Source organism: Cyprinodon tularosa, unplaced genomic scaffold (genome assembly GCF_016077235.1).
Source record: "Cyprinodon tularosa strain WSP-4 unplaced genomic scaffold, ASM1607723v1 ctg158, whole genome shotgun sequence".
Lineage (NCBI taxonomy): Eukaryota > Metazoa > Chordata > Actinopteri > Cyprinodontiformes > Cyprinodontidae > Cyprinodon > Cyprinodon tularosa.
Window position 1 is genome coordinate 1004186 of NW_024038416.1, and position 25732 is coordinate 1029917.

Genomic DNA, 25732 nt, shown 5'->3' on the forward strand with positions numbered 1-25732 from the left:
AGCTGGCCTCTGGTGCCTGGGATGCTAAGCAACAAGAGACAATGAGAAAAGATGAATTGGGGGCTCTGCTCAGGAGTTTAATTAATCCATCTAATCTTGTTACATCAGAGCCTGTCTTCTGCCTCATTATCTTTAGGATGATTGATATCTGAAAACCTGCTAAGAGACCCACAAGGGATTATGTAACGCACCCCAGCAGGATGTACACACAAACTTTTACAATGCTAACAGAGAAAATTATGTTAAGGATTCAGAATCAGAGTTTAATGAAGAGTAAATGTTTATTACCATGGTTCAAAGAGGTGACTTTATTGTTTATTACATTGTAAAATGGTATTTATAGTGTATTTTTACAGCGCAATAACAAAAAGAAGATGATCATCCATTTGCTGAAATGTTTGTCTTTTCAAAGTGTTTTTCAATATAACGAACTTACATTTTAATTGGTTGTTATTTGGGGGGTTAATAAATCATGTTTTAGAGTTGTGCAATAACCTTAATAAAATAATTGCAAATTCTAATAACCTTTAAAAAAGTAAATATTAGAATAAATACTAAGAAATACACTAAAATATACATCATCACTGGGATCAGAGGAGACAATGCATTAATTACACTGAGCAAGATACATTGGTTTTCCACATAGAATTGTATTTTCAGTGCTTATGTTTGTGCAATAACATTTTGACATAATTTCCAACAAATTGCAGCAAAAGGTGTTACAAAAGAAAACATGTTCATTACCTGAGTTTTCTCCCATCATCTCTGATTAATACATGAACACAGTAAGGTATGACTGCAATGACGCCAAAAGGAACTGAAGCGCTTTTGCAAAAGCACAGTATGTAAAACAGAAACTCGCTTTGAGTCGGCATCTTGATTAGATCATACAGCTGCAAAAAGGTAAGATTAGCTGTCATGCACATAAGTTTAAATATACTCTTACAGCTGTTCTTCCCTTTACAGCTCTGAATAAACATCTCTGAGTTCAATGCAAGTCCCAGACCGAATAAGGCACCCAGGTTCCTCCAAAGTCCGGCAAACGGCGTGGTGTCTAGGTGGATCCAGTCTGGATTTACGCACCAACTCTTGGCTTTTGTGACTGACCACAAAGGATCAAAGTCCAGAAGCTTTAGGAGTAAATAAAAGAACACAGCAAACGAGAGAAGAAAACCATTGACCTGGAGGTAAAGTTTAAGGGTAGCGTTATAGATCCAGGGGATATGGTCAAATGCCTCAGCAACAAGCATGCCTAAACATTGTAGAGATTAAAACAAAAAAATGTTGTCACAAGATAAAGCACTTAAAATATATGAGCAAATATGTGAAGCAGAACATACCAATGAGGAGACCAAGGAGAACCTGATGAGGGAAGTGTGTTGCAATGAAGACTCTGGAAATGCAAACATTAATTTGAACAAACCAGAAAGCCATCCACAAAATGGACCTCAAGAGATAAAACCTGCAACAGAAGAAAAAAATGCTTGTGATGAAAAACATGCTTTCATCTTTGTGAAAGCATCACGTAAACATCCACCTTTGAGAACTCCAGGCAGAGGAGGCGCAGGAGGATCTGGCGAAGTTTAGAGTAGAAGTGACCATCACATACCACACACATGATGAGCCCATGGCGTGACCAGATGGGCTACCTGAAAAAAAGAAAAAAAAAATCAATGAAAAAAAGGGTTTTTTTTGTTTTTTCTATCCATATAGGCTTAAATATTTACCAGGCCCCGTTTCACAGGTAATGTGAAACTGATCCAAATGAGGCTTTGAGCAATTCTGGAACAAGTGGGTTTCATGAACCCACCAATAAGGTCTCTGCCCATGCAGAATCCTGAGAAAAAACATGTTTGATTTGGATTTATAAGGTCAAAACTTAAAGATACAATACCATTATCCAAGCAGGCTTACCACTTGAAAATCAGATTGAACCAGTCCCCAACAACAGCCACCCATATCATCTTGGTACCAACATTATGACTCAGATGGAACCAAAGCGGGAAATAGACAGAGAAAATATTACGAGGATCACCCACTCTTGACATGAAGCTAAGGAAGCTGTCGTACTCTCTGTAGTTGTTCTGCAGATGCTGTATAGTTAGGACACCTGATGTGTGAATAAAATCCATTATGTTTCCTTTTTTTGAGAGCACCTGTTTTTTCCTCAGCACCAGACACAGTAGCACCCTGATTCCCTGCCTACCCAGCATCTCTTTTATATTCCATACCAGGCATCACAAACCATTCATCAAAGCCATGGAAAAAAACAAGTAAGTACAAGTTGTCGGAGCTCATGTGGCATACAATAATGTGTTCCTAAGCCATGAGATGTCAGCATTTTTAAGACATGTTCAAAAGACTGTTTACAACCTGACAGTGGAACCATTAGGAGATTTCCCAGAACATAGCCTGTACATATGTTAAATATTAGCCATGGCAAACACCAGAAGAGAGAGAGTGCTACCCATAACCTGATGCATCATTTCATGCTGATTAATAGTCATCTACAGCAAACATAGCAACAAAATGGGCTTCCCTTAAAAAAAACAGGGCCCATCTGGCATCCTCAGCTCAGGTCACTGGGTCTAAAGATTCTGAATGTGCTTCTTCACATCAGTGGTTCCTAAAATGTTATCTACCAACTCACAAATTAACAACGGGAGAGACTCCCACCTTCAACTATGTGTAGTATATAAAATATTTTGCTTTTTGAACTGGGGTTTAAAAGTCCTTTATTTATTCCAGTGATAGACTTCTATCTTACACTATTAGCCATGATAGAAATAATAAAAGCCATCTCTACTTATAAGGAGAGAGAAAAAAGTCCCAAAATCACCCCTCATCTTTTGAACCTAAAGCAACTTGGGTGATTGGCCTCTCCACTCATCCTCCTCACTGACAGACCTTGAAATCTGAAGTAAAATGCCATATTTACTTTCTCTTAAAAAATATTTTGGATGACACACTTCTAATATTGTGTTTGGTTCAGATATCGATTAACACAAGAAATATGAAAGTTGTAGGCGATAGCCAAGAAATTTATTTGCACTGCAACTTATCTACCTGTTTTTGCCAAATCAGTTGTCCAGAAAATTTTGACGCTGTCTACCACCATTCTTTAGGATTCATGAGAGGATACCCATCCCTCATACCTCACTGTTCTTTGTGTTCTGTTTGTGCTATTTTTTCATATGCCTTGATTGTTTACAAAATTATTGCAAAGAAAAGTTTATTCTGATTCTCTATTAATTTCTAACTTCTATAGAGGTTACATGTGTGGCATAACCTCCCTGTGGAGTGTTTAAAAGCTGCCAGGTTGTCACCATCCAGGGGCGTTGCTAGGCACAAAGCCCCTAGTGCATATGCCCCTCCTTCCATACATAAATACAGACAAGCACACTGCCCCACCCTAATACATTCCTACCTAAATTACCAGTTGAGATATTAATGAGTGTAAGAGCATATTTGTTTTAACAAACATGAACATTTTCAACATTGCAGCTATAAAAAATAAGACATCAACAACTTTGACAAATAAAAAGTTTCGTTATACACATTCTGAAGTAATCATTAATTCCTAGGTTTCAGAGTTTTAGTTCGGGGGAAATTTTAACTCATCCTGAGCTAAGTTTTCCTTTTATTTTTTTGAGCATTAAAGTGTACCTCCTATTTATCATTTTTGCAAAGCGGTCAATCACTAGACTGTGACTCAGCTTAGAAAGTTCTTCCTTTTCAACTGATAAAATAGCCAGATGATGGAGCCTGTCTTGTCCCATTGTGCACCTCAGCCAAGTGTGGATCCTTCTCAACACACTGAATGACCTTTCACAACTCCAGCTGTAGACTGGGATTGTGAGGGAGATCTGGATGACTTGCGTTAGTGTGGGGAACATGGTGTTATCAAGCAAGTTGAAAACAAACTGCATATCCTTGATGACAAGGCTTTCTTTTTCAACCAGGAAAAGCTTTCAAACCATTTTGAATTAAATGAAAGTTTTTTTTACTCCAAATTTGTGCTGGGGATAGTGGGACAACTTCACTTGTCTAGGACCATCATGCTTTCCCCCTAAGTCACTAATGTCCTCTTCTTGTTTGTGGACGCTGGTTGTTGCATCCTCATAACCTTCATGGTCCTGTCTCTCCTGTCTCTCTCCTGTCCCTCCTGTCTCTCTCCTGTCTCTCTCCTGTCTCTTGCCTGTCAGTCTCGCCTCCTCCTCCTCCCTTTCCTACTCCAGCACCTTCATTCTCATTCTCTACAGCAAACATTAAAAAAACTTAAATTTATAATTATGTAAATATCTATCATATTGCTAATAACGTTCCTAATGTAACTGGTTAGCTTAAATCACTAATTCATTACCGGACCTTACCTCCCTCTCTCTCATCTTGTTTTACTGCTTCCCTGTCTCTGCTTCGTGTGAGGAATTTCCTGATCTCCATCCAATGCAGTCATTTTCAGTTAGTAGCCTATAAATCATGTGGTTTCACTGGGAAAATAATCAAATTGACAGGTAAGAAACGTTACCAGAACTAAAAATGCGTCGCGGCCGCACAGTGTCCCATCCAACTCATTTGAGAGCAGCGCGTTAGTTTACCTGCAGTTCATGCAGTGACATGCGCTGACGTGGGGGCGCTAATACGTCCTCAATTTGGAGTAGAAATATACGTCTCCTCCCGTTGGAATTATCTAAATTGTTGCATTAAAAAAATGTAATACTGTTGCAAATATTCATGAGATTTATACTGGGGCACAGCTCATTTATACTGGGGCACGTGCCCCAGTAAATGGGGTCTGGCGACGCCGATGTCACCATCATGATAGATATTTCTGCATCAGATAATTTTTCTTGTTTGTGTGAACTTATTGAGGTTGTGTGGAGGCTTTGAGGACCCAAATGCAGATTTAATGAAAGTCCAAGGGGAACCGAGGCAAAAATCCAAAAATACTGAAAAACAAACAAAAACCAATAAACATCAGGGAAACACCTCGAAGGAAGCAAGAGACCAGAAAGCAATGAAACAACATTAACAACACAAGAAACAAGCACTGAGTGGAGTCTCTGCTGCTCTTTTAAGCCCAGCACTTTGATTAGAAACATTATCTCCACCTGTGTAGGTAACATAGGTTCTCCCCAACGATCCTCTCTGGAGGAGATGCAAAACTCGCACTCACTAACACACAGGAACCCTGACACTTATATTCTAATGCTCTGAAAGAATTACAGTCTGTTGTTAGATTTAGCAGGAGATCATATTTGAAATATATCTCTGTTTTTATTAATCTATACAATTTTTGAGGGTAACCTTTTTTTATTGAATTTATTTAAGTTCCTAATATTCACCACCAGGCGGAGTATGAGACCGTTATGACCTCAAAATGATGTTTAATAAGACACGATGAAAAAAATCATCTTAATATTCAATATCAGTTTCATGAACACAAACATGATTTATTTCATCACGTTGTGAAATTTAAGGTGCTTTTAACCTCAGTTAAACAACATTATATGGGGAAGTAAATTGAAAATACGTAATTTCCGGTATACAGTAACCGCCTTCTGTGCGTTTAGACCGCGGATTTCAAAGAAAACATTTAATGTCGTAGCGATAAATAAGTCATAGAGCCAGTTCTTTGTTACACATTCGAGAGGTGAGTAACATCTTCTTGTGCAGACGAACTAACGGTTTCAGCTTGAAAGAATGTTTTGGGTTTAAATCTCATAATAAATATGAGAAATTACTCCTTACAAGCTTATGACGTTATCCAGTTAGCATAAACATGCTAGCATTGTCTGCTAGCACCGTTACTGCTGTCAGAATTGTTGATAATAATTGTTGATAATGAAAGATCTGCACGGGAAAGAGTTAATGTAAGTATGTCCAAAAATCAAAGAGCTTTTTGTTTTATTGAACGTTAAACAGCTTTTTTTCCTTTGACAAGCTTTAATGTAAACATTAGACTAACCTGATGAGACAAACGAATGGATTTACGTAAAGTTGTGAAAAGGAGTTATTGCTGTGCAAAAATTCAACCCTATTTTTTTTTTTATAGCCTTTCAAGAAATCTGTTTATTATGTTGATTATACGCAAAACTATTTTATTGATACCCAAAGGGGAATGAATAAAGGGTTGTTGAAGGTGTTGGGAGGACTGATTTCCTGTAAGTAGATCTGATCAGTTCAAACTTTTTGAAACAATTTATCTAAAACATTTGCTGGTTTTACTTTCTCTCATATGTTGTTCAATCTTTTAGACTATGTTTTAACCATAGTAAAGGAAACAATGCTCAGTTAATGATTCAGTGGGCCTGGAAGTCCAATGTTAGCAGGACAGTGCTATAATGAAATTAATCGAACCATAGTATAAATTTATACTAACTTTATCCAGTAAGTGCATAATAATAACACCTCTTATTGCCATCTTAAACACAAAGTTTTATAGAACAATATGTTTCTAGTTAGTGCTATCTAAACAACAAAACAGCTGAGTTGTAATTTCTCTTTTTTGATCAGCTCAACACCTCTTTAACTTCTACAACATTTTTACACTTCATCAAATGAGGCCAAAAAATATATCACAGCTATTGATACATCCATCCATCCATCTTCTAACACACTTAATCCCAGTGGGGTCACGAGGGGTGCTGGTGCCTATCTCCAGCAGTCATTGGGTGAGAGGCGGGGTACACCCTGGACAGGTCACCAGTCCATCACAGGGCAACACAGATACAAACAGGGCAACCACTCATGCACACACTCCATATTACAGGTATTCATATTATCTAAATGATACTATTCTTCCAGATATGTGTATTGCATACAGTTTTATTTCAATAACATTACATTTTGATACATTGTGCAATCCTGACTAATACTTGCTAATCTGGTCTGCATAGATTCTCATAGTGTTTATTAATAATCAAAAAGCTGCCATTTGTTTTCTTGTTGAACTTACAGATTGTACCAGAATAACATGGCATCCATTACTGACCCAAATCTGGGTGAAAGGATCACAGCTGCAATGGAGGAGTTCCGCAATAAACAACTTAAACTATGTGCAGACATCACTGAAAAGAATGAAGAGCTGTGTCACAATAACAGACATCTTCTGAAGTCTGCACTTGGTAAGTTGTTTCATTTTTCATGAAGAGGAAAAAGAATCTTAACAGTTTAATTTATTTAGTAAAATATATCTCAGAAAATTGCGTGTCATTTATTATGCTCTGATATGAACAACTGAAACCAAGATTTAGCACGAGACTGCTAGCACCATGCATTACAAAGACCTATAAATGATAAACAAAATACATAAAAAATATCTATATGAATTTGAGTGCATTTACCATATTGATAGACAATATAGAACATTTTTAATCTCTAGTTAGCAAAGTAAATTAAATAACCTAGATTTGTAAAAAAAAAAAAAAAAAAGGAAATGTTATGTTGAGGAAGACTCCATATATAACTGATTATAAACATATAAAGATGTTTTTAAAAACAACTGGCTACTTCTAGAAAGATTTTGTAAAGTTTGTCATCTAATATTTGATGCCCACAGATAATAGGCACGATTTAATGCTTTATATGTTTTTGTGATTGCGATTTCATTTGATATAGATTTTTCTTATGGTGAATGATAACACATACAAACTCAGACTTTGTTTTGTTTCAGCATATAAGTTTTTCATATTGATATAATATTGCTTAATAGAGGTTTGTATTTGTAAATCCTGTAAAACAGAAGCCAATGCACATCTGATAGTTTCAGACACGGATCTATTTTTTCATTATTGTAAGTACTTGCTTCAATAAATAAATTGGTTTATTGTTATATTTGTTTTAGTAGTTTCAGACCACACTGAAAATAAAGGTATTGTATATATATTTTTACCCCAAGCAAATAATTTTGTCTTGCTTTAGTCAGCTTGTGTTATAGAAACAGTTACCAGAATAGCGACAATTGTCAGTTTCAGATCATAGAAGAAGACACTGCTCAAAAAAATGAAGGGAACATTCAAATAACACATCCTAGATCAGAATGAGTGACATTTCATTGCATACTTCTTCTATACAAAGTTGCTCCAGCATATGTTCTTACAAGGGGTTTGAGGATCTCATCTCGGTACCTAATGGCAGTCATGCACCTCTGGTGAGCACATGGAGGGCTGTGCCGCCCTCAAAAGAAATGCCACCCCATACCATTAATGACCCACTGCCAAACCGGTCACTCTTAAGAATGTTGCAGGCAACGGGTCGCTCTCCACGGTGTCTCCAGACTCAAAGTCTGTCAAACTGCTCACAGAGCCACATTGGACCAAAAAATAAATAAATAAATAAATCTGTCCGGCGCCGCAACAATCTAAAAGTCTTTTATATGCCTCTTATAGCAACACAGGCTCTAAGTGTATTATCCCACTATAGAAAAGGACTATGTGGGGGTAAATATGTAATAAGCATTCATGATTAAATGTTTATCCTGGAACAAATGTCACATAGCAGCATGAGGTGATGGACAAGCAGTGAACGCTCCCATCGCGTGCCGCTTCACAGCATGGTTTAAGTTTTGTTGCATTGATGAAATTGTAGATCCACAATAAAGGAATCTTTCTATGGTGGACGTGTTTCTGTTGGAAGGAGTTGATTGAGTCATGAGGAACCAAGCAGAAACCGACACCCATCAGAGCAGAGCTCTCTAACCCTGAAATCCCAAATCCTCCGTCACCAGCATTCCTTGGGGTGATTTATATTTTTAGGATTTGGGGAAAAAATGGAAGAAAGTTCACATACGCCAGATTGCTACCTGTTTGATCTGTAGATGGTTTTCCATTCTTGCAACAAAACTAGCAGCAGTAGTGGAGTTTGGAGATGAAATGCACTTCTTAAATCTATCTTTGCTCTCTAATTTATCCAGAAGTTCTGCAAATGCATTTTTTCTCTACCTCCCAACTTGGTGGTCAGCTGCACATTTAGCATGCTTTCCCTGGAAATGCCTTTCCAAATTTTTATTTTTATTTTTTTGACAACCTCTCATTACAAAACAAAAATGCAGGCAATCTTTCCGCATTGATAATGAAAGCAAATGTTTCGGTCCATTCTTTGAATCCTCTCTTCTCATCAGCTATCTTCCTCTTTTCCCTTTGGGATCCATGGTCCGAGACACACTCACCGCTTTGTTTGCCTGGTACCGCGTCACGCTGGTTGCAAGTTGTAACCACTGATCTAGATGCAAAGTATTGTTTAAATTTATTTATTATACAAATGTTTACAGCATTGGAAAACATACTTAAGTGTTGTTTGACCTCCTGCAAACAAAAGGAAAAAAAAAAAAAAAGGAAAATCGATTTTCATAAATTTTTGAAAAAGCTCCAGGGGGACGCTGAAGAGCCGCGGGTTGCCGACCCCGGCTTAGGGAGAATCTGCTTTCATCTGTGAAGAGCACATGGCACCAGTGGCAAATTGACCAATCCTGGTGTTCTCTGGCAAATACCAAGCATCCTGCACGGTGTATGACTGTGACCACAACCCCCATCTTGGACGTCAGGCCCTCATATCATCCTAAAAGAGTCAGTTTCTGACCGTTTGTGCAGACACATGCACATTTGTGGCCTGCTGGAGTTACTTTTGCAAGGCTCTGGCAGGGCTCCTCCTGTTCTTCCTTGCACTTGGCTGTTTCCTGGTAACACCTCCAAACTCTGGAACACACATCAAACCTTCTTGCCACAGCTTGTGTTGATGTGCCATCCTGGATGAGCTGGTCTACCTGAGCCACTTGTGTGGGATGTAGAGTCAGTCTCATGCTGCTACGACTGTGAAAGCACCACCAGCATTCAAAAGTGACCAAATTATGAGCCAGACTGCATAGATGCTGAGAAGTGGTCCCTGTTCCCCACCAGCAGAATCACTCCTTTATTGAGTGGGTCTTGCCTATTGACAGTAATTTCCACCAGTTGTCTATTCTATTTGCGCAACAGCATGTGAAATTGGTTGTCAATCAGTGCTTCTTCCTAAGTGGGCAGTTGGGTTTCACCGAAGGTTAATTGTTTTAAGTTATATTGTGTTGCTTATATGCTCCCTTCATTTTTTGAGCGGTGTACATGGGCTGCCTCTCACTTGTTAGAGCTGCCTGTTTTATTGCTGCATCATAATGTAAAAGTATAGATTTGTAAACTTTGTAAATCCTGTTACAACTACCAAATGTTGATTGGTTAAAAATCTGACATTTGATAGGCTACGGAAGCTGTTTGCATCTTTTGTAATAATTAAAAAAAACTTTGCTTCTCTAAGAGCTCCCTGTTGCCAAATTCTTTTTGCCACCAGTTATTAATGTCATTGTTATGTCAATAATCACATGTATGAAATTGTTGTACCAGTGTGATAGAATGTGTTTTTGTGTGAACTAGTGCCTTGCTGACTTTCTTTTAAACTGGGCAAATCATACCCTACTTCGTTAACTGAAATAAATCTTAATTTTTGTGTTTATTTAATAATATTTCTATGTGTTTTGGGCCACAGATACATGTTTGAAGAAATGTGAAGAAGATGAGAAGCTATTTGAGATGATAAATGAATTTAAAATGGGTAAGTTTGTCTTCTAGTTTGCTGCCATTGGTGCCTTAGACTTGTTTTAATAAATGTATCTGACATCATAAGCGTTCACTGCTGATCTCTTGTTTTAAGACAAGGAGACTATATTTAAAGTACATCCACAAAACATTTAGTATGCTGGCTTTTTATTGTTATAACATGTTGTCTCTGCAGACCTGGAGAAAAAGAAAATGGTACTGAAGGAGAAACGGCACGCCATATCGGAGACAATATCTGAGGTTCAGGAGAAGGAGATGCAGAAAGAAGACCTCATCCTTAAAATTCAGAAACTTAAAGAAGAACAAATAAAGAGAAAAGAGGGTAAGATATCTATCTAGAGATTTAACCCTAAGAACGATGTATCACAGAGGTTTTAATGGGCCCTACAGTCTGACTGTTTTTTTTTTTTTTTAGTGATCGACTCACAGAATAGAGCAAACAAAGACAAGCTGAAAAATCTCCAGAAAGCCAGACTTGTTTTCCAGAATCATTTGGGGCTGGAGATTCGAACAATTATGGACAAGTCACAGTCAGTCAGAGGTAAGTAAAGCAGACCGTAGACAGGCAATCAGCTGTTAGGAGAGAGAAAATCGCCTTACATGTTGCCAGAGCAATAAAAGCAGTTTGTCAAAAACATTAAAACGTCTTTGTAAGAAATATAAAAGCGTAGCTTAAGTACTTTTTAGATGATGGTCTAATTATTTTATTTTAAGAAGCTAAAATTTTTTAATTACCCGACAGCGGGCCGCTGTGATAACAAATCCCATAATGCTTTGCAAGAAGAGCTCTCGCAGAAAGCAGTCTGGGAAATGTCTCCCTCTTCTGAGGCCTTTCGTCACTTACACTTCGTAGACACTTTTTCTTATATGACCCTCAGCCATTTTCAAAGAACCACAGTGAGAAAGGCTAGCTTCAATGACTGGCTGAAACTGAAGCTCACCACACATATACGCCTGAAAGTGCGCACGCCCAGAAATACAATAGCTAACGGGACGAGGATGTAGGACGGCCTTAAGTAAACATATCACCAGAATGATTGACATATAAACTGATGCCTTGGGTCAAGCCTGGGTGCTGGATGTCATTGGTAGTGGTAAGGAGTCCAGTCCTTTAGTTTAAAAAGGAAGGTGGTATGCTTATTATATTGGTATCCAAATTTTTTACTTTTTAAACAAAATGTAAAGACATGATCAAAGTCTTGGTTGCTTTTTTAACACACAAAACAAAACTTAAATCTAAATAAAACTATTATTAGTTGATTTTCATACACAGACTTAGATGATTTAGATATTTCGTCAAATTTTTATTATTTTTTTTGCCTTACTGGTGCTGGACTCCTGACTAACTCACACTGAAGATGCTGCATCGAACAGCTTTTTCTAGGCTTTTAGCTAGGAATATCTCGTAGGGTGTAAACCTTGGTGTATCACATCTTTAGGCTTTGTGCAGTATAGGGAAATTTAGACTCATGGAAACGCTGTTTCCTGCATTTTGAGGTGGAATGCAGCTAACTTTTTGTCTTTGTTACAGCCCTACTTTTGTCCTGATTATGGGAAGTATATGTGCAAATTCATAAAGAAGACGAGATTTTTTTAGGTACAATATAATGTTTTATAGTTTAATTTAAAGAAAGTGTAATGCAACGTTCACACAGCGATTTGAGCAGCAAAAAAAGCGACTGCTGCTTAATTTTTGCTTCTGAAGAGTATCCAGTAAAGTGTACAGATATGTCTGATGCTTCTGCTGCTCCTGTGTTCAATCGCAGGTGCGGCTTTGCTATATGATCGGTGGGAAAAAAGTAGTTTTAATATGTCTCCCAGATCAGTTTCTCTGATTGGTTGATGTGGTGCGTCGAGCAGCCAAAGTGCAATTTCTCCAGCATCTGCTGCTTGAGAAATTTTGAACATTTGAGGGAAGTTTTTTGTAAAGGCAATACAATGCTTGACCGTACGCATTACTAGCTAAGAGTCTGGCTGTTAGATCCTTCATAAAGTGGCTCCATACCTGAATGTTCTCCTCTGACTGAGAAATGAATATATATATACATTTAGTTTTTTTCAACTTCAGCCTTTTCTTTTATTGTCATTACACTGTCGCACGTACAAAGCAACGAAATTAACTCTCTGCATTTAACCCTCCCCTTGGGGAGCAGTGTGCGGCCATTGTGGGGCGTCCAAGGAGCAGTGTGGGGTTAAGGGTCTCAGGGAGCCAGAGTGGCTCAGAATTACTGGATTCCAAGTGCAATGCCCTAACCACTAGGCCACACTCATTATAATTATATACACTTCCCTATTTAGTTTATCCATTTATTCCTTTGTAAAGCCAACCTTTATTAAAAAATGGTTGTGAAATAAATGTTACAAAAATTCTTTTTTTTTCCTAATAGGTGAAAAGTTGCAGTTTATTTTCCGAAACATCAGTCTGTCTGATCCAGACAACGCTTATGTCATTACAATGGGGATGAAAGAAAACAGAACATACCAGAGTAAGTCACACACAGGTTATAATTTTATATTTTTGCTATCTTAAAAAAAAAATCCACACAGTTTATTATTCTAAATAAGCTAATAAAATGTTACTTAATTATTACAGTTGTGTCCAGCGACCCTGTGCTCGAGAACTTGCCAGTCTTGGAAAGCCGACTCCAGGAGACCAATAATCTGGCAGCGTTTCTGGCCAACGTTAGAAAGGAGTTCATCTCTAAGGCTCGCACCTGAGGTCGGATGGTTGCTCTACAACAGGCTGACCAGGTTTCACTGCAATGCAGACTGAAGAAAAGAATGATAAATAGCAGCTGAGAGTGCTGTTTTACTTTTTTAAAAACAAGTTGTGTCTCGCTGATAAGAACTTGGTGATTTTATGCTATAACACAACTTTACACACGTAGGAATTTCACAATCTCGACATTTGATGAGCCAAATGTCATGATTTGACACATGTAACCAAACCTTTTATCTGTAAACAATTTTCATTTATTAGTTTTTAAAATAGTTTTTCTTGCCCCACCCCCAACCATTTATATTCATTTTTTTGTACATCGATGTAATAAACTTTATGCTCTTTAAGATTTTTCACCATTTGAGTTTCTCTGTACATGATGTATTATAAAAACATTTACTGAAAATAAGTCTGAACAGCCTTAATCCTAAATGTTGCATGTAACGCAGTAAAAAAAAAAATCAAGATTATTGGTAGAAGAGCACAACTTGGATGTGAAAAGACAACTTTACATATAAAAACTTAAAATATTATAGTGTTTTTATCTCTTCAGGCGTCTGATGACTGGATGGTGTTCAGTGTAGGTAGCTCCTCAACATAGGTTGATGGGAAGTGGCCTTTTTTCCCATTAATAGCACCAACCCACCAACCATTTTCTTCCTTCTTATAAATGTCCAGAACATCACCTGAGAAAGAAATTGTTTTCCAGTAAAGGTTTCAATCATTATTTAGGGCTCTTTGCTTTAAGGGTACAGCTTACCTTCTTTAAAAGGTAGTTCATCATCATGTTGAGGTGTGAAACTGTACAGAGCTTTGCATTTCCCAATACTGCATGACATCTCTGCTGTTTCATCTGTTCAATATACATTTATTGCATTTAACTCCATAATCAGAAGTGATAAGGTGGTAAACTATTCCCAGATGTACTGAATTATTTACCTTCTTTTTTATCATCTCTAGCAGGCAGGGCTTCGTTAGCAGCGCTGTCACTGGCCTCCACTGTCTCCTGAGTTGGTGTTGTGGAAGTAATGGGGTCGGTAGCATTTGGTGTGGGCTCGACCGTTGGTTCTGTTGGCGTCTGAACCGGTCCTTTGTAAATCACAGAAGCTCTCAGTGATTGCCGGTTTCTCAGTGGCGTCCTCCGGAGTTTCACTGGACGAGTCAGCTGAACGATGCTATGCTCAGACTCCTTATAGGAAAAAAAAAAAAAGGGGAGGATTATCAACCATTACTTGAAAGATATTTGAAATAAGAATAATAACCCTGCAAGTGAAGTCAGAGATAAAGTGGATAATTCAAATATTAATGTACAAATCCCCTACATTTATTAAGTTTTTTTTTTTAATATATATACTTTTTTGTCCTTTAGAAAATGGAGAGAGTGAAAAAACTGCATTTTATTTTTATGTGATCCACAAGTAAGAAAGTAATGACAGCAGGGAGTCAACAAATACCACTGGTTTAAAAAAAATAAATCTAAATAAATTGAACTTTATTGATCCTACAATGGAGAAATTAACTCTGCATATAACCCATCCCCTTTGGGGAGCAGTGAGCTGCCACTGTGCAGCGCCCATGGAGCACTCTGAGGTTAAGGGTCTTGCTCAGAGTCTGTGGGAATGGGTTTCAAACTCATAACTTCATAATTCCAAGCCCTATACCCTCACCACCTGGCCGCCACTCCCCATTTAACTGAATCAATGAAAACACTTTTTTTTAAATATATAAATAATGTCCTTTCTTACTCAGAAAGTGTTGCTTTTGTCATCCCAGATACTAAATCCACAACATTAGGGCTTATTAAATGTTTTCCATTTATAGCAAATATCTTTTTTCTAGATATTAAACCAGATTGAACCACCAACCAATATAATTTTTTTAATGTACAACAGATATGGGCACAAATAGTTTCACTTCCTTTGAAGGTTTTTCAATATTCAGGCAATTCATACGGTTTGCATTCATATCTCTGACCTTCCATGCAAGGCTGCTATATATTTGCAATTCTGGTCAACATTACCTTATCTTTCCATTTGAAAATACTGCCACTAAATCGTGAAAATGTCTTGGGTTTTTCTTCAGACTCAGAGAGGGATAAGGAGAGTTTGTAATGAGTGGCTTCCAAGAGGTCCAGCTTGAGAGTACTCTGTAGGTAACCAATAATATTAGTGTTCAGTCAATTGCTTCCCCTCCATAAAGCAAACTGCCTTGGGAGGGCTTTGCACACACTCTACCTCATTTACCTCATCATGTTGCTCTTCGGTTTCCTCAAGGTTCTTCTGGTTTGAAAAGGATGGATTTTCACCATATGTCTTCATCAGTTTTTCTATTCCTGTACCAGTACTCAGACATTAGAATGAAGACATGCGCCCTCGAGTGTGTGCTCTATATATTTAGTAATAAATTGAACTTACCTTCACAATCTTTTTTTGTTTTTGCAATGCTTTCTTCTAGACGCTTAAGTTTCAGCTTGATCGCATCTCTTCTTCTCTCTTTAGTCATTCGTGAATTGGTATCCTCCTCCTGAATGAACGAGTAAACCAATTTGAGTTTAAATCAATTCATGCCATGACCCTAGTTACAAATCAACATGTGCTTATTAATGTTTGGTATTCAGTAATTTGCTGTGAGAAATATCTATAACAGGGGAAAACCTTGAACAATACCTAATCTTCTAAGGAGAACCCGGTTTACCAGAATTACTCCAAGAGAAAAATCATTAATAATTATTTAGGCCAATAAAAAACCCAACTTCTCATTCCTAGAATTACAAGCCTCACTTGTCCCAGTTAAATTCAGCTCTGATCATTTAATTGTCAGGAGACTAAGGAATATAGTCTGGGAGCTTTAAAAGAACAAAAGAGTGTCTCTCATTTACCAAAAAACATCTTGATGAGCCACAAGACTTCTTAGAAAAATGCTCAGCGGACTGATGACAGTAATTAGAAACTGATCGAGAGGCAAACATTTTAGAACTATATAATTTAACCGTAAGCTGGTATAGTTGTGGTCTTAGGTTGCTCTGTTTCTTCAGCGCCTGGACAACTTGCCTTAATTAAGGGGATTATGAATTATTCTCCTTATCAGATAATAAAGATGGAGAATTCTTGACTGCCAATAGGCAACCTTAACCTAAAGCAAAGAACCAAACAAAAGACTTACAAAATAATCGGCCATCAAAAACTCTATTTTGTTGTCCTCATCTATGTTGCAACTTTCATCTATCAGGGTTTGCATGTCTTTGTCCATGTCCACCCTTTTGACGGTCTGCTCTATCAGCTTTTGGCCCTGAAGGCAGCAGAGAAAGCAGAGGTTAAGAGTTGGTGTTTCAAAGAGTCATCTGTTGGGTAAAAAGGATAGGCTTCTTACATGTTTAAGGGTTTGACTGAAAGTTGACATGTGGAGGTTATATCTGCTCAAAAGTTTGCACAGAACCTCAATTCGATGCTTCTCCAGCTCCTGTGTGATCTGAGAAAGCAGAACAAAATCCCGACATTAGAATTGCTAAATGTTAATGAATTCCTGCTGTTTTTAAACTCCTTTGAACGGTTTTAGGAATATTTCAGTATATATATGTTAGTCGTCGGTTGAGAATCCCAGCATGTTAGTTCATTCCTTCAACTACAATGGTAAAGGTCCACACCCAGGCAGGTATTACTACAACAACTGACTGAACCTGAGAATGTTTCAGCTAAAATTTCTTGATAATCCCACAGCATCACAAATTTCCAGTTTTAACATTTTTACTAATTATTTTGGGAACTTAATTAAAATAAGTTATGTATGAGTTACTGAATTGAATTGAATTATTGATAGTGATTCCAAACCTATTGATGCTTTACAGGGATATACAACAATAGGTTTGCAAAGCACCACTAAGAGCTAGCTGTGAGTTCCCTCTGCATGGTTATTCCTTGCTTCATGCAGTTACAGTTCGATAAAGTTTAAACATTTAAGAGCTGTGTTTGCACATCTAATGAATTATGTAATTACTTTCTGTCTGATTTGGATTATTTTGCAAAAAATACTGATAAATAGCTGATGAAGATTCTCAGTCATCCAGGTCATAGTAGTTCTGTAAAAGTTTAGAAAAAACGATCCACTGGACTTGGTTTCCAAGGTTTACCTTGGAAACCAAGTCCAGTGGATCGTTTTTTCTAAACTTTTACAGAATACTGATAAATAGATACATGTGAAAAAACTGATGGGTGCTTTCTTCACCTGGTAGCAGTTTTTCAGTGTGTTTTGCCATTTCAGCCTCATCTGATGACCTTCCATGTTGACACTATAGTAATGTTCATCCACTTGGGACTGCTGCTCTGCTGACTTAGTGAGCCTGTTAAACATCTGGAGGGGAAAAAAACAAAACAATAACACACTTTTCAAAAGTGATTTGATATAAAATGTTAGGAGGGATAAAAGCAGTCATCTATACCTTTTGTTTTTCTTTTTCAGTGCTGATGTGCTTGTTGTTTTCCAGATAGTTGAAGAGTGCCTCATGTTCTCTTGTTAGCCCATGCAATCTCTTTTTCAGCTGTTTTAAAGCAAAGAAAACCAGAAGACATCTGGCTGTTAGTGAACACTATAGATCAGATGTTTCCTTGTTAGGACTGGGGATTTGAGTTAGTAAATAAGAGTGATACAAGTTGAGTATTTATCTTAAAGTAACTGTTTGCTGCTTTAAAGAGAGAATGGCACCAAAAAAAGACCGAAAGGGAGGAACAAAATCGCTTTCACTCTTCACTAAAGTGCAATAACTTGTTGTTAGCAAATTAGATTTCATTTAAATAGTAGAGTAGGGCAGTTTGTTCATATAGCAATCTAAACAGTTTGGTTTAAAATGTAAGAAAAAGAACAATATAGAGAATTGATATTGTCATAACCCCACTTGAGGTTCTTGATCAACCTGTAGGATGTCTGAAGATGGACAGCAAAATTAAACTAAACAACAAACATTTAAGTTTAAAGGTATAGTGGAAATTTAAATTTTTTCAGGTTAGATCATCAAAATAAGTGGTCCTCCTAATTGTCAATTATTCTTGTGATATGTTTACATAAGGCCGTCCTACGTGCTCGTCCCCATTTTCACATACAGGTGGTAAGTCTGACATAGTGGAAAAAATTGCAAATATTTTTTTGGAAAGTAAGCTTGTATGAGCGATGCAAACAGCAACTTTTAAACAGAGTGTGCACGAGGAGAAACTGGCTGGTGCATGGGTTGTGCATGTGTATTTTTCATTTTTTTTTTAAGTGGAGAAGGTGGGTCTTGTCAAAAATTTGCGAAAATCCTCACCTATACCTTTAAATGCTTAAATAAAGCATCCCTTAAAATGGACAAAACCAACTGCTTTGGTTGTTGATGCTGTATGTAGTATTACTACTTAATTGATTTTCTAAAAATGTTTGTATGCTTCACAAGTCAACCATATTTTAAAGGCATAGTGGAGGATTTTTGCAAATTTTTTTAAAGACCCACAGTCTCCACTTTAAAAATAAATGCCTCATGCAAAACCCCCGTGCCCACTCCTGAGAGGGAACGCCAATTAAAAGCGTGCAAGAGTATGCATGGGCCAATTTCTCTTTGTGCATACTCTGTTTAAAAGTTGCTGTTTGCATCGCTCATAAAAGCTTGCTTTTCCCAAAGAAGATTTGCAATTTTCCATTATGTCAGACTCACCACCTAGCATGTAAGACGGCCTTACGTAAACATATCACTAGAATGATTGACAATTAGGAAAACCACTTATTTAGATGATAAAAAAAAGGAACATCCTCCGCTAAACCTTTAAGCCATGAGTCAACTCTGGTACTATTCTGTGATCTCAGAAGCTGAAGAGTTTGGGAACCTCTGATATAAAGGCTTTGGTATTTTGACTAAAGATGCCCTCCTTGGATTTCTAAGAGGCAAAGATGAGATGTTTATGCTCCTTAAAACCGACAGCTGTGATAAATTATGGATCCACCCATTTTTCCTAAAAGGTTTTGCAGGACTCTCGTCATAAAGAGTAAGGTTATAAAGATTGCACAAACGACCACACCTGAGTTAAGTCATATGTAAACAAAGGAAGGATTAAACTTTGAACAGGGCTTTAGACATTCTTTTAAAGGGTTTCTTTATATTGCAAAAAAAAAAAAAGACAAATGAATAAGTGAGGACTAAGAATTATTTCTATTTGATAAGGAAAGAATAATGAAATACAGACTTTGAATAACATTTTTTTAAATTTAAAAGTATGCACATATGAGTGTTTGAATTTCTTTTAAAGTTGTATGACTTCAGTCAAACATTTTGGATTTTATTCCACAAGCCTCTCCTAATAGTTTACTGAAATTTGGGACAATTCTTCCTGATACATGTACACAGAGGTGATACACAGGTTTCTAGGCTGTCTTACTCTTCTCATCCAAAAAACTCAAACAGGTCTCAAACTCAAAAGTTGAATGATATTAATGATCCAAACTGACCTAAAGGTATAATAAATAAGTCTGATTTAAATGAATACAGTGAGAAGAAAGACGTGTAATAATACAGTGTATGCAAATGTCTAGCTTAACCATTAACGTCAAGCATAACAAGGAGGGCATATTTCATTGAGGCACATGCTGTAAAAGTAACCATATTATATGAAAAGAAAATGATGAAAGCTCAGTTTAAAGATCAGTCTTGCCTATCAATGATTTTCTCTAGCGGTATGCTATATGTAATTCACAGGAATATAATTTAACACTGTTATAACTGGTATTAGGTGCCTGGATAAATGTGATATATATTATAACAACTGTGGGGCACAAGAAAAATGTGTCACGATTAAAGATGTAACCTTACAGCTAAGTGCTGCCAGTCAGATTCATTACATTTATCTGTTATCAGCCGACTTGTTAACTTCACAAAACTGACAAGTTTTGATAATTTACTAGCTGAAGCACGATAATGTGTGTTAAGAGTAAGTGGAAAAACATCCTCAGTGACTTTGAAGAAGCCATTGCCGCTGCTAGTTAATTTTAGAAAAGTTGAATAATGAACAATTGAGAATAAAGCATGCCCGGAACCATGTTCATTGATAAAAAACAAAGATTTAACTCAGCATAGCAAAACATTGAATACTAACTGGTAACAAGAAAGGTAGAGGTTTGATGATTTGGGTCCTTTTCCGCCACAGGACAGTCTTACGTATTTACACCTGCAGACGATGAGTCAACTATGAACTCCTCCTTACACCGAAGCTTTTCTGAGTCAAAGCTGCCGCTATCTTTCTGACAGCAGGGTCAAATCAGGTTACATGAGAGACAATCATCCCAATCACACAAAGAAATTAAAAAATATAATAACATGTATGTACATATAATAATGACAGGGTGTTGCAAGGGTCCAGTCAAAGTTCAGACTAGGGCTGCAACAACGAATCGATAAAATCGATAAAAATCGACTTTTAAAAGCGTTGGCAACGAATTTAATCATCGATTAGTTGTGTCGCGCGATTAATGCGTCATCCGCCGCCGCCGTCATCCCGGGGAAGAAAAAAAAAATATGGCGGAGCGAGTCAGCGCCGCAGTTGCAGTGTTGCCAACTCAGCGACTTTTCAGACCCCTCCAGCGACTATTTTTTTAAAAAGCTACTAGCGACAAATCTGGCGACTTTTTACGGTGTCACTGGCGGCTTTTGGAGACTCTTACGTGAAAGCATGTATCGTTCCTACTCTTCTCCTACAGCGGCAGCTGCTGCCGTGGGGCGCCTCCCCCATCCCAACGCCTTTCTCCCTCTCCCACAAGAATCCCTCTCAGCGCTGCAGTCAGAGCCGCAGGATTTTAGTGAGGAGTTTACCCTCAGCGTCCAGACTGCAAATGAAGCGCGCATGCCCCGGGATTGACGGCGCAAATTGATCACAATAATTAAAATAGCCTGCGCTTTGTAAAGTGAAAAAAGTCGTAACATGCAACTTTTGTAAAAACAAATGAACATGGCACGGAAGCACCACTGTTATGACGCAGCACCTGAAAAGAAAACACGTTGGAGCCTTCAATGGCAGTGAAGAGAGCTGATCAGCAGGATGAGTAACCATGTTTGTTTCATTTTAAAGTGGGGAAACGTAAGTTAGTTTCTCAGGTAGCTCATCTGATGCTTTCCTTAGCTTGTTAGTAGGTTACAGACAGTGATAAGGTTGGCTTCTTATTTTACTTTTAATTTCATTTGAATTAGCTTAAGCAGCGTTTATATTTTCTTTATAAATAAATTAACTTGCAAATAATGAGGGCAAGGCTTTTAAAGTTTAAATCTTCTGGCAAAGATAAAGTAAAGAAGATCCTGCAATTTATGGAAGTAAAGCAGAATAAAATCCAGCAAGATCAGTAATATGTCAATTCATTATTTGCCACATTCCCATGTAAATATCTGTCTTTGGAGGATGTGTTTTTTAGCACCCCTAGTTCTCTCATTTTTATTCCAAATACAATTTATAATTTGAATCACAGGGCTATTTTTATCTCTAGGGTTCAGGATTTTCTCAAGTAGCAACTTTAACTGCTATACTTTCCTGTCTTAAAAGGCAGAACTCTTCTAGTCTAAAAAAACCTCATTTGTTGAAATGGGGGGGGGCTATTGTTTGAACCCCTTAGGGGCTTTTAAAAACAAAAAATGCCTGTCTCTTTTTGCGCTTTATGAAACAAAGTACCCTATATTTTGTGGATGTACAGCTACATTTCTCATGTAAGTTTGCGTAGTTTTAACACAAACATTTATTTTTCATATTGCACCAGTACAGTTAATGAGCAACCTGTACTTGTGTGCTTGTTTGTTCTGTCTAAAATGTTTATTTTGGAATGAAGAGGTTAATATAAAAAAAATATTTTGTGTCCGATTCATCGATTAATCGAAAAAATAATCGGCCGATTCATCGATTTTCAAAATAATCGTTAGTTGCAGCCCTAGTTCAGACCTCACCTGAAAGAAATGGTTTGGTTGAGAGCTCTGCAGGAATTTCAATTTATTTTATTGACACCAAAGAGAAATTAAATCTTGTTGTAACTTGTGAGAAGAGACAGGAAATAGATTAATCCTATTATCATCATGGCTTATCTTAGTCTGTTGGTGAGAGTGATCTTTTCTGCCATATGCTTCATAATGTTTTTCATAAAGTGAAGAACACTATGGACCAAAGTGAGCTTCTTCATCCTCATACTGTTAGACACCAGCAGAGTAAGATGCTTCTCAAAATCCAGTACAAGACAGACTGATCCTTCCTGCCTACAGCTATCAACACCTACAACAACTGCTTAAAAAAAAAACTGCATTACTGCAACATTTAATTTCTCTTTGGGAATAATAAAATATTTTTTTTATTTGAATTATATATAGATTTCTTTAAATAGTTGTTTTAGTTGCTGATGGCTGTGGACAGGAAAGATCTCCTGTAGTTCTCTGTGATAGAGCAGATCATTATTATGTAACGTACATTATTTACATCAAATACAGTTCAAGTATTTAAAAGGAAGCAAATTTTACACACTCATCAGTCCGAAGAGGCCTCTTCACAACACTGATTTATTACGGTAGCCCATGAGCTTCTTTAGGCCAATGAATCTGATGCTGCTAAATGATAGAAAAAGTAATGAAGCATTTTGCTTCAAACATGGAAGGACCACTGAAGAACAGCTTTAAGTATGTTCAGATCCTTCTCGTAGACGACTTCATACCGTTTTTGTTCCTGTGAACACTGAGTATTTTTACTCTCCCACCAACTCCACTGGTGATGGAATAGTGTCTGACTTATTCCTGTTTTTCTTATACTCTATAGCCATCCTTTTTTTCACTTGCAGGATAAGATGTTTGTTTCCACACCATGCGATAAAGCAGCCCACCAGTGCTTAGTACTTATTTTCCATCTCTGATAAACTAATGTATTTTACTAAATGTCATATTTACAGAGTGAAAAGGAATAGTGAGAGTGCAGCCATGTCATCATCCAAGGACAACATCAACTTATTGATGCTGAGCTGGAAGATCACAGAAACCTCCTTTCCTCCAGGTCACTTTTCTCTAAAATTTCTAACAGAGCCACAGAACCCTTTATGGGTTTGATTTGCTATATTTACAACACAGATGCTTTTATCTCAAGCATATCTAACAACTTATTCATCATTCTTTTTGATTAGAAACAAATGTTTCCTACCTTGATTTGCTCGTTCCAGTTGGCTGTGAAAAGTTTTCCAGTCCTCTCAATGGCATTGTCAAGCTATCAAAACACAAGAGGCTTCTGATAAATATCAGAACATGACTGCAAGTTTAAATGCATATTTCAGAAAAGAAAGAAACAATAAATTACACACAGGCCTTTTCCTCCTGGTGTGCTCATCTAAGACTTGGCGTATTTCCACAGTGGCCTCTTGGTGAAATGCATTCCCTAATGTTCTAAAAAGAAAACATCATACCACCAAATTTCCTTCCAGTTTGTTCCAATGTGAGTTCAGGATATTTCACAAGGTGAAATCAGGGTCAAACGTACCTGTGGGCGTCTGCTCTTGAGTACATTTCGTCTGACAGTTGACACCAGGCGGTATAGGTGGAACTGAAACGGTAGCCAGCAGGAAAAGGTTAGCTGTGGGCTAATTAACCCAACCCAGGACTGTTTTTGATCACCTCTACACGCTGTGTGCATGCTATTTCCCATTAGACTATTATTACTATACACCACATGGCTGTATGCCTCCAGGGAGGGAATATGTTTGACTGTAAACAGAGAAAAGGCAGTAGTAATTGAAAACTAACGTCAACAATGTGCCTCTTACTTTTTTGACATTCCTTGGCATGCTTTGATCAGCTTTCCTGCCAGCTTTGTGAGGCCTTTGGAGTACGTAAGTTCCAGCTCAGCTCTAAAGGCGGGAAAGGTTGCAGCAAAGGATGATAGCAAAGTCAAAAGTAGGATCTGCATCCATTTAGATGTGCTAAATGAAAAACTACACACTGAGCTCACCTCTGCTGAAACACTGTTAGAAGTTCTTTGAAGAAGTAATCCCCATTTTTTGAATATTGTTTCAGATCTTGATACAGTTGGTTATACTGAAGATCAGAGGACACATTCTATGAGATTAAGTCAAGGGGCAAGAGACCGTGTGCTCGGTCTGACATTAGATTGCATTTCAATCCACTATTCTGCCTAGGTAGATCTTCAAACCAAACATTAAGCTTATTTTAAAGTCATGAAATACTCACAGAGCAGGAGCCGATAGGGTCCTTCATCTTAAGGCTTAGGCAGTTTATTGACTTTGAACCTGGAACTTTGACCATTCTGCTCTCAAAGCCACTCATGCGGAAATGCTCTGAGCTCCTGCTGGCGCGCTTTACTCAGGAAAATTCCAGGAGGAGGGCCAAAAAGGACCTGCACAAGTTAGTTTACAACAGATACAGTGGGAGGGGAAAATAATCACTGCTATTCTTCTGCAGTTGTACATTAGCAAATTTTTAATGACGTTTAGAACATAATAAAGAATTTTGTTTTTTTTTGTATAATATTTAAACTTTGGTTTGTTTAGTTGTTTGGTTCTTCTGAGAACATTTTTGTAGGGAATTTTTATTTTAATCTTTCATCATAAAATAATCCAGTTTTTTGTTCTTTACTCAGTAATTTCTGAAGAATCTATTCAATCCACAATGATTCAGAATACAACAAATAATAACACCATAAACGAGTGCTTGTTGTTTAGAGGACGAACAATGATTTTCAATTGTTTTGACCAGTGAAAAGCTTAAAGTGTAACTTGTATTTGTTTGAGAAATGTAATCTCATTAGAATCAGACCTTTTTGTAGATTTGGAATTTAATTTGAAACAGTTTTTAATCTGTGCAATTATGTGGTTTGTTTCCTTTAAAATCACCAGCAGAAATGTCACCTGTTAAGTTTCTACTGCAGAAATTAACTTCTAAAAATAATTCTTAAAAAAAAGCTAACAGCACAAATTCACCCACACAAATTCAAAGGCAAAACTATGTTGAACTTTTCATGACTCAAGCCAAAGCAATTGGAACAAGATTGAGACCAGCGACTTTTTGCCAATCAAGTTACTCTCATTTGATCATATGGCACACCAGTAACTGTCATCAGATTTAACTTTGCGACAGAAGCTTTTTTTTTTTATTGTGGCATTATCTGTGAGGTGGTCGAAACTGAAAACAGTAGGAACTGCTATGGTGAACAAGAAGAACGTACCCCGGAGGAAACTCTGCATGTAGTTTACCTTGGTGGATTAATTTGCAGCGAAATAACAAAAGATAAGCTTATCAACCAGCTGTGCGCTCGAAAACTCACTGCAGCCATCCTTTGCATCAGCTGCTGATGACAGAAAGTGTAGCATATGCCAGTTTTTCTTAGGTGTTCACAAACCCCAAAAGTTGAGCCCCTCCATCATTTTAAACAGGACTGAAAACCTTTATGAA

General features: G+C 37.4%; 3 protein-coding genes across 5 annotated transcripts; 1 reads left to right on the top strand and 2 right to left on the bottom strand.

Annotated features, from left to right (window-relative positions):
- Positions 1-290: 290 nt before the first annotated feature.
- LOC119780239 (glucose-6-phosphatase 2-like) lies at positions 291-2297 on the bottom strand. Of its 2 annotated transcripts, none has more exons than XM_038280192.1 (5): positions 1915-2297; positions 1728-1837; positions 1610-1649; positions 1341-1462; positions 291-1252 (listed from the first exon to the last, which is right to left on the bottom strand). In XM_038280192.1, exons 1-5 carry the CDS (start codon positions 2211-2213, stop codon positions 741-743), a joined length of 1083 nt encoding a protein of 360 aa, XP_038136120.1. In that variant the 5' UTR covers positions 2214-2297; the 3' UTR covers positions 291-740. The 2 variants fall into 2 exon arrangements, with proteins under 2 accessions (XP_038136120.1, XP_038136119.1); XM_038280191.1 differs by having other exon boundaries at positions 1538-1649; positions 1915-2295.
- A 3240-nt stretch (positions 2298-5537) lies between these two features.
- spc25 (SPC25 component of NDC80 kinetochore complex) lies at positions 5538-13652 on the top strand. The gene is made up of 7 exons (XM_038280251.1): positions 5538-5653; positions 6961-7127; positions 10516-10581; positions 10762-10908; positions 11002-11127; positions 12974-13072; positions 13180-13652. The coding sequence occupies exons 2-7, from the start codon at positions 6977-6979 to the stop codon at positions 13302-13304; spliced, it is 714 nt and encodes a 237-aa protein (XP_038136179.1). The 5' UTR covers positions 5538-5653; positions 6961-6976; the 3' UTR covers positions 13305-13652.
- Positions 12833-24670, bottom strand: nostrin (nitric oxide synthase trafficking). 2 transcript variants are annotated; one of them, XM_038280248.1, is made up of 16 exons: positions 24512-24670; positions 24273-24358; positions 24088-24171; positions 23805-23867; positions 23629-23710; positions 23472-23534; positions 17741-17839; positions 17527-17652; positions 16675-16773; positions 16468-16593; positions 15720-15828; positions 15549-15637; positions 15326-15451; positions 14245-14494; positions 14066-14158; positions 12835-13991 (listed from the first exon to the last, which is right to left on the bottom strand). In XM_038280248.1, exons 1-16 carry the CDS (start codon positions 24605-24607, stop codon positions 13855-13857), a joined length of 1728 nt encoding a protein of 575 aa, XP_038136176.1. In that variant the 5' UTR covers positions 24608-24670; the 3' UTR covers positions 12835-13854. The 2 variants fall into 2 exon arrangements, with proteins under 2 accessions (XP_038136178.1, XP_038136176.1); XM_038280250.1 differs by lacking the exons at positions 24088-24171; positions 24273-24358 and having other exon boundaries at positions 12833-13991; positions 24512-24566.
- Between the last annotated feature and the right edge of the window lie 1062 nt (positions 24671-25732).

Bases quoted from the DNA above. Each gene is read 5' to 3' on its own strand.
- LOC119780239 (XM_038280191.1), bottom strand. From the start codon at position 2,213: ATGCTGGGTAGGCAGGGAATCAGGGTGCTACTGTGTCTGGTGCTGAGG. The intron at 1,463-1,537 runs GTGGATGTTTAC...CTTCTGTTGCAG, and splicing joins TCTGCCTGGAGTTCTCAAAG to GTTTTATCTCTTGAGGTCCA. The intron at 1,253-1,340 runs GTATGTTCTGCT...TACAATGTTTAG, and splicing joins TCTCCTTGGTCTCCTCATTG to GCATGCTTGTTGCTGAGGCA.
- spc25 (XM_038280251.1), top strand. From the start codon at position 6,977: ATGGCATCCATTACTGACCCAAATCTGGGTGAAAGGATCACAGCTGCA. The intron at 7,128-10,515 runs GTAAGTTGTTTC...TTTGGGCCACAG, and splicing joins TCTTCTGAAGTCTGCACTTG to ATACATGTTTGAAGAAATGT. The intron at 10,909-11,001 runs GTAAGATATCTA...TTTTTTTTTTAG, and splicing joins ACAAATAAAGAGAAAAGAGG to TGATCGACTCACAGAATAGA.
- nostrin (XM_038280248.1), bottom strand. From the start codon at position 24,607: ATGAGTGGCTTTGAGAGCAGAATGGTCAAAGTTCCAGGTTCAAAGTCA. The intron at 16,594-16,674 runs GTAAGAAGCCTA...TGCTGCCTTCAG, and splicing joins TCAGTCAAACCCTTAAACAT to GGCCAAAAGCTGATAGAGCA. The intron at 15,452-15,548 runs GTAAATGAGGTA...GGTTACCTACAG, and splicing joins CCGAAGAGCAACATGATGAG to AGTACTCTCAAGCTGGACCT.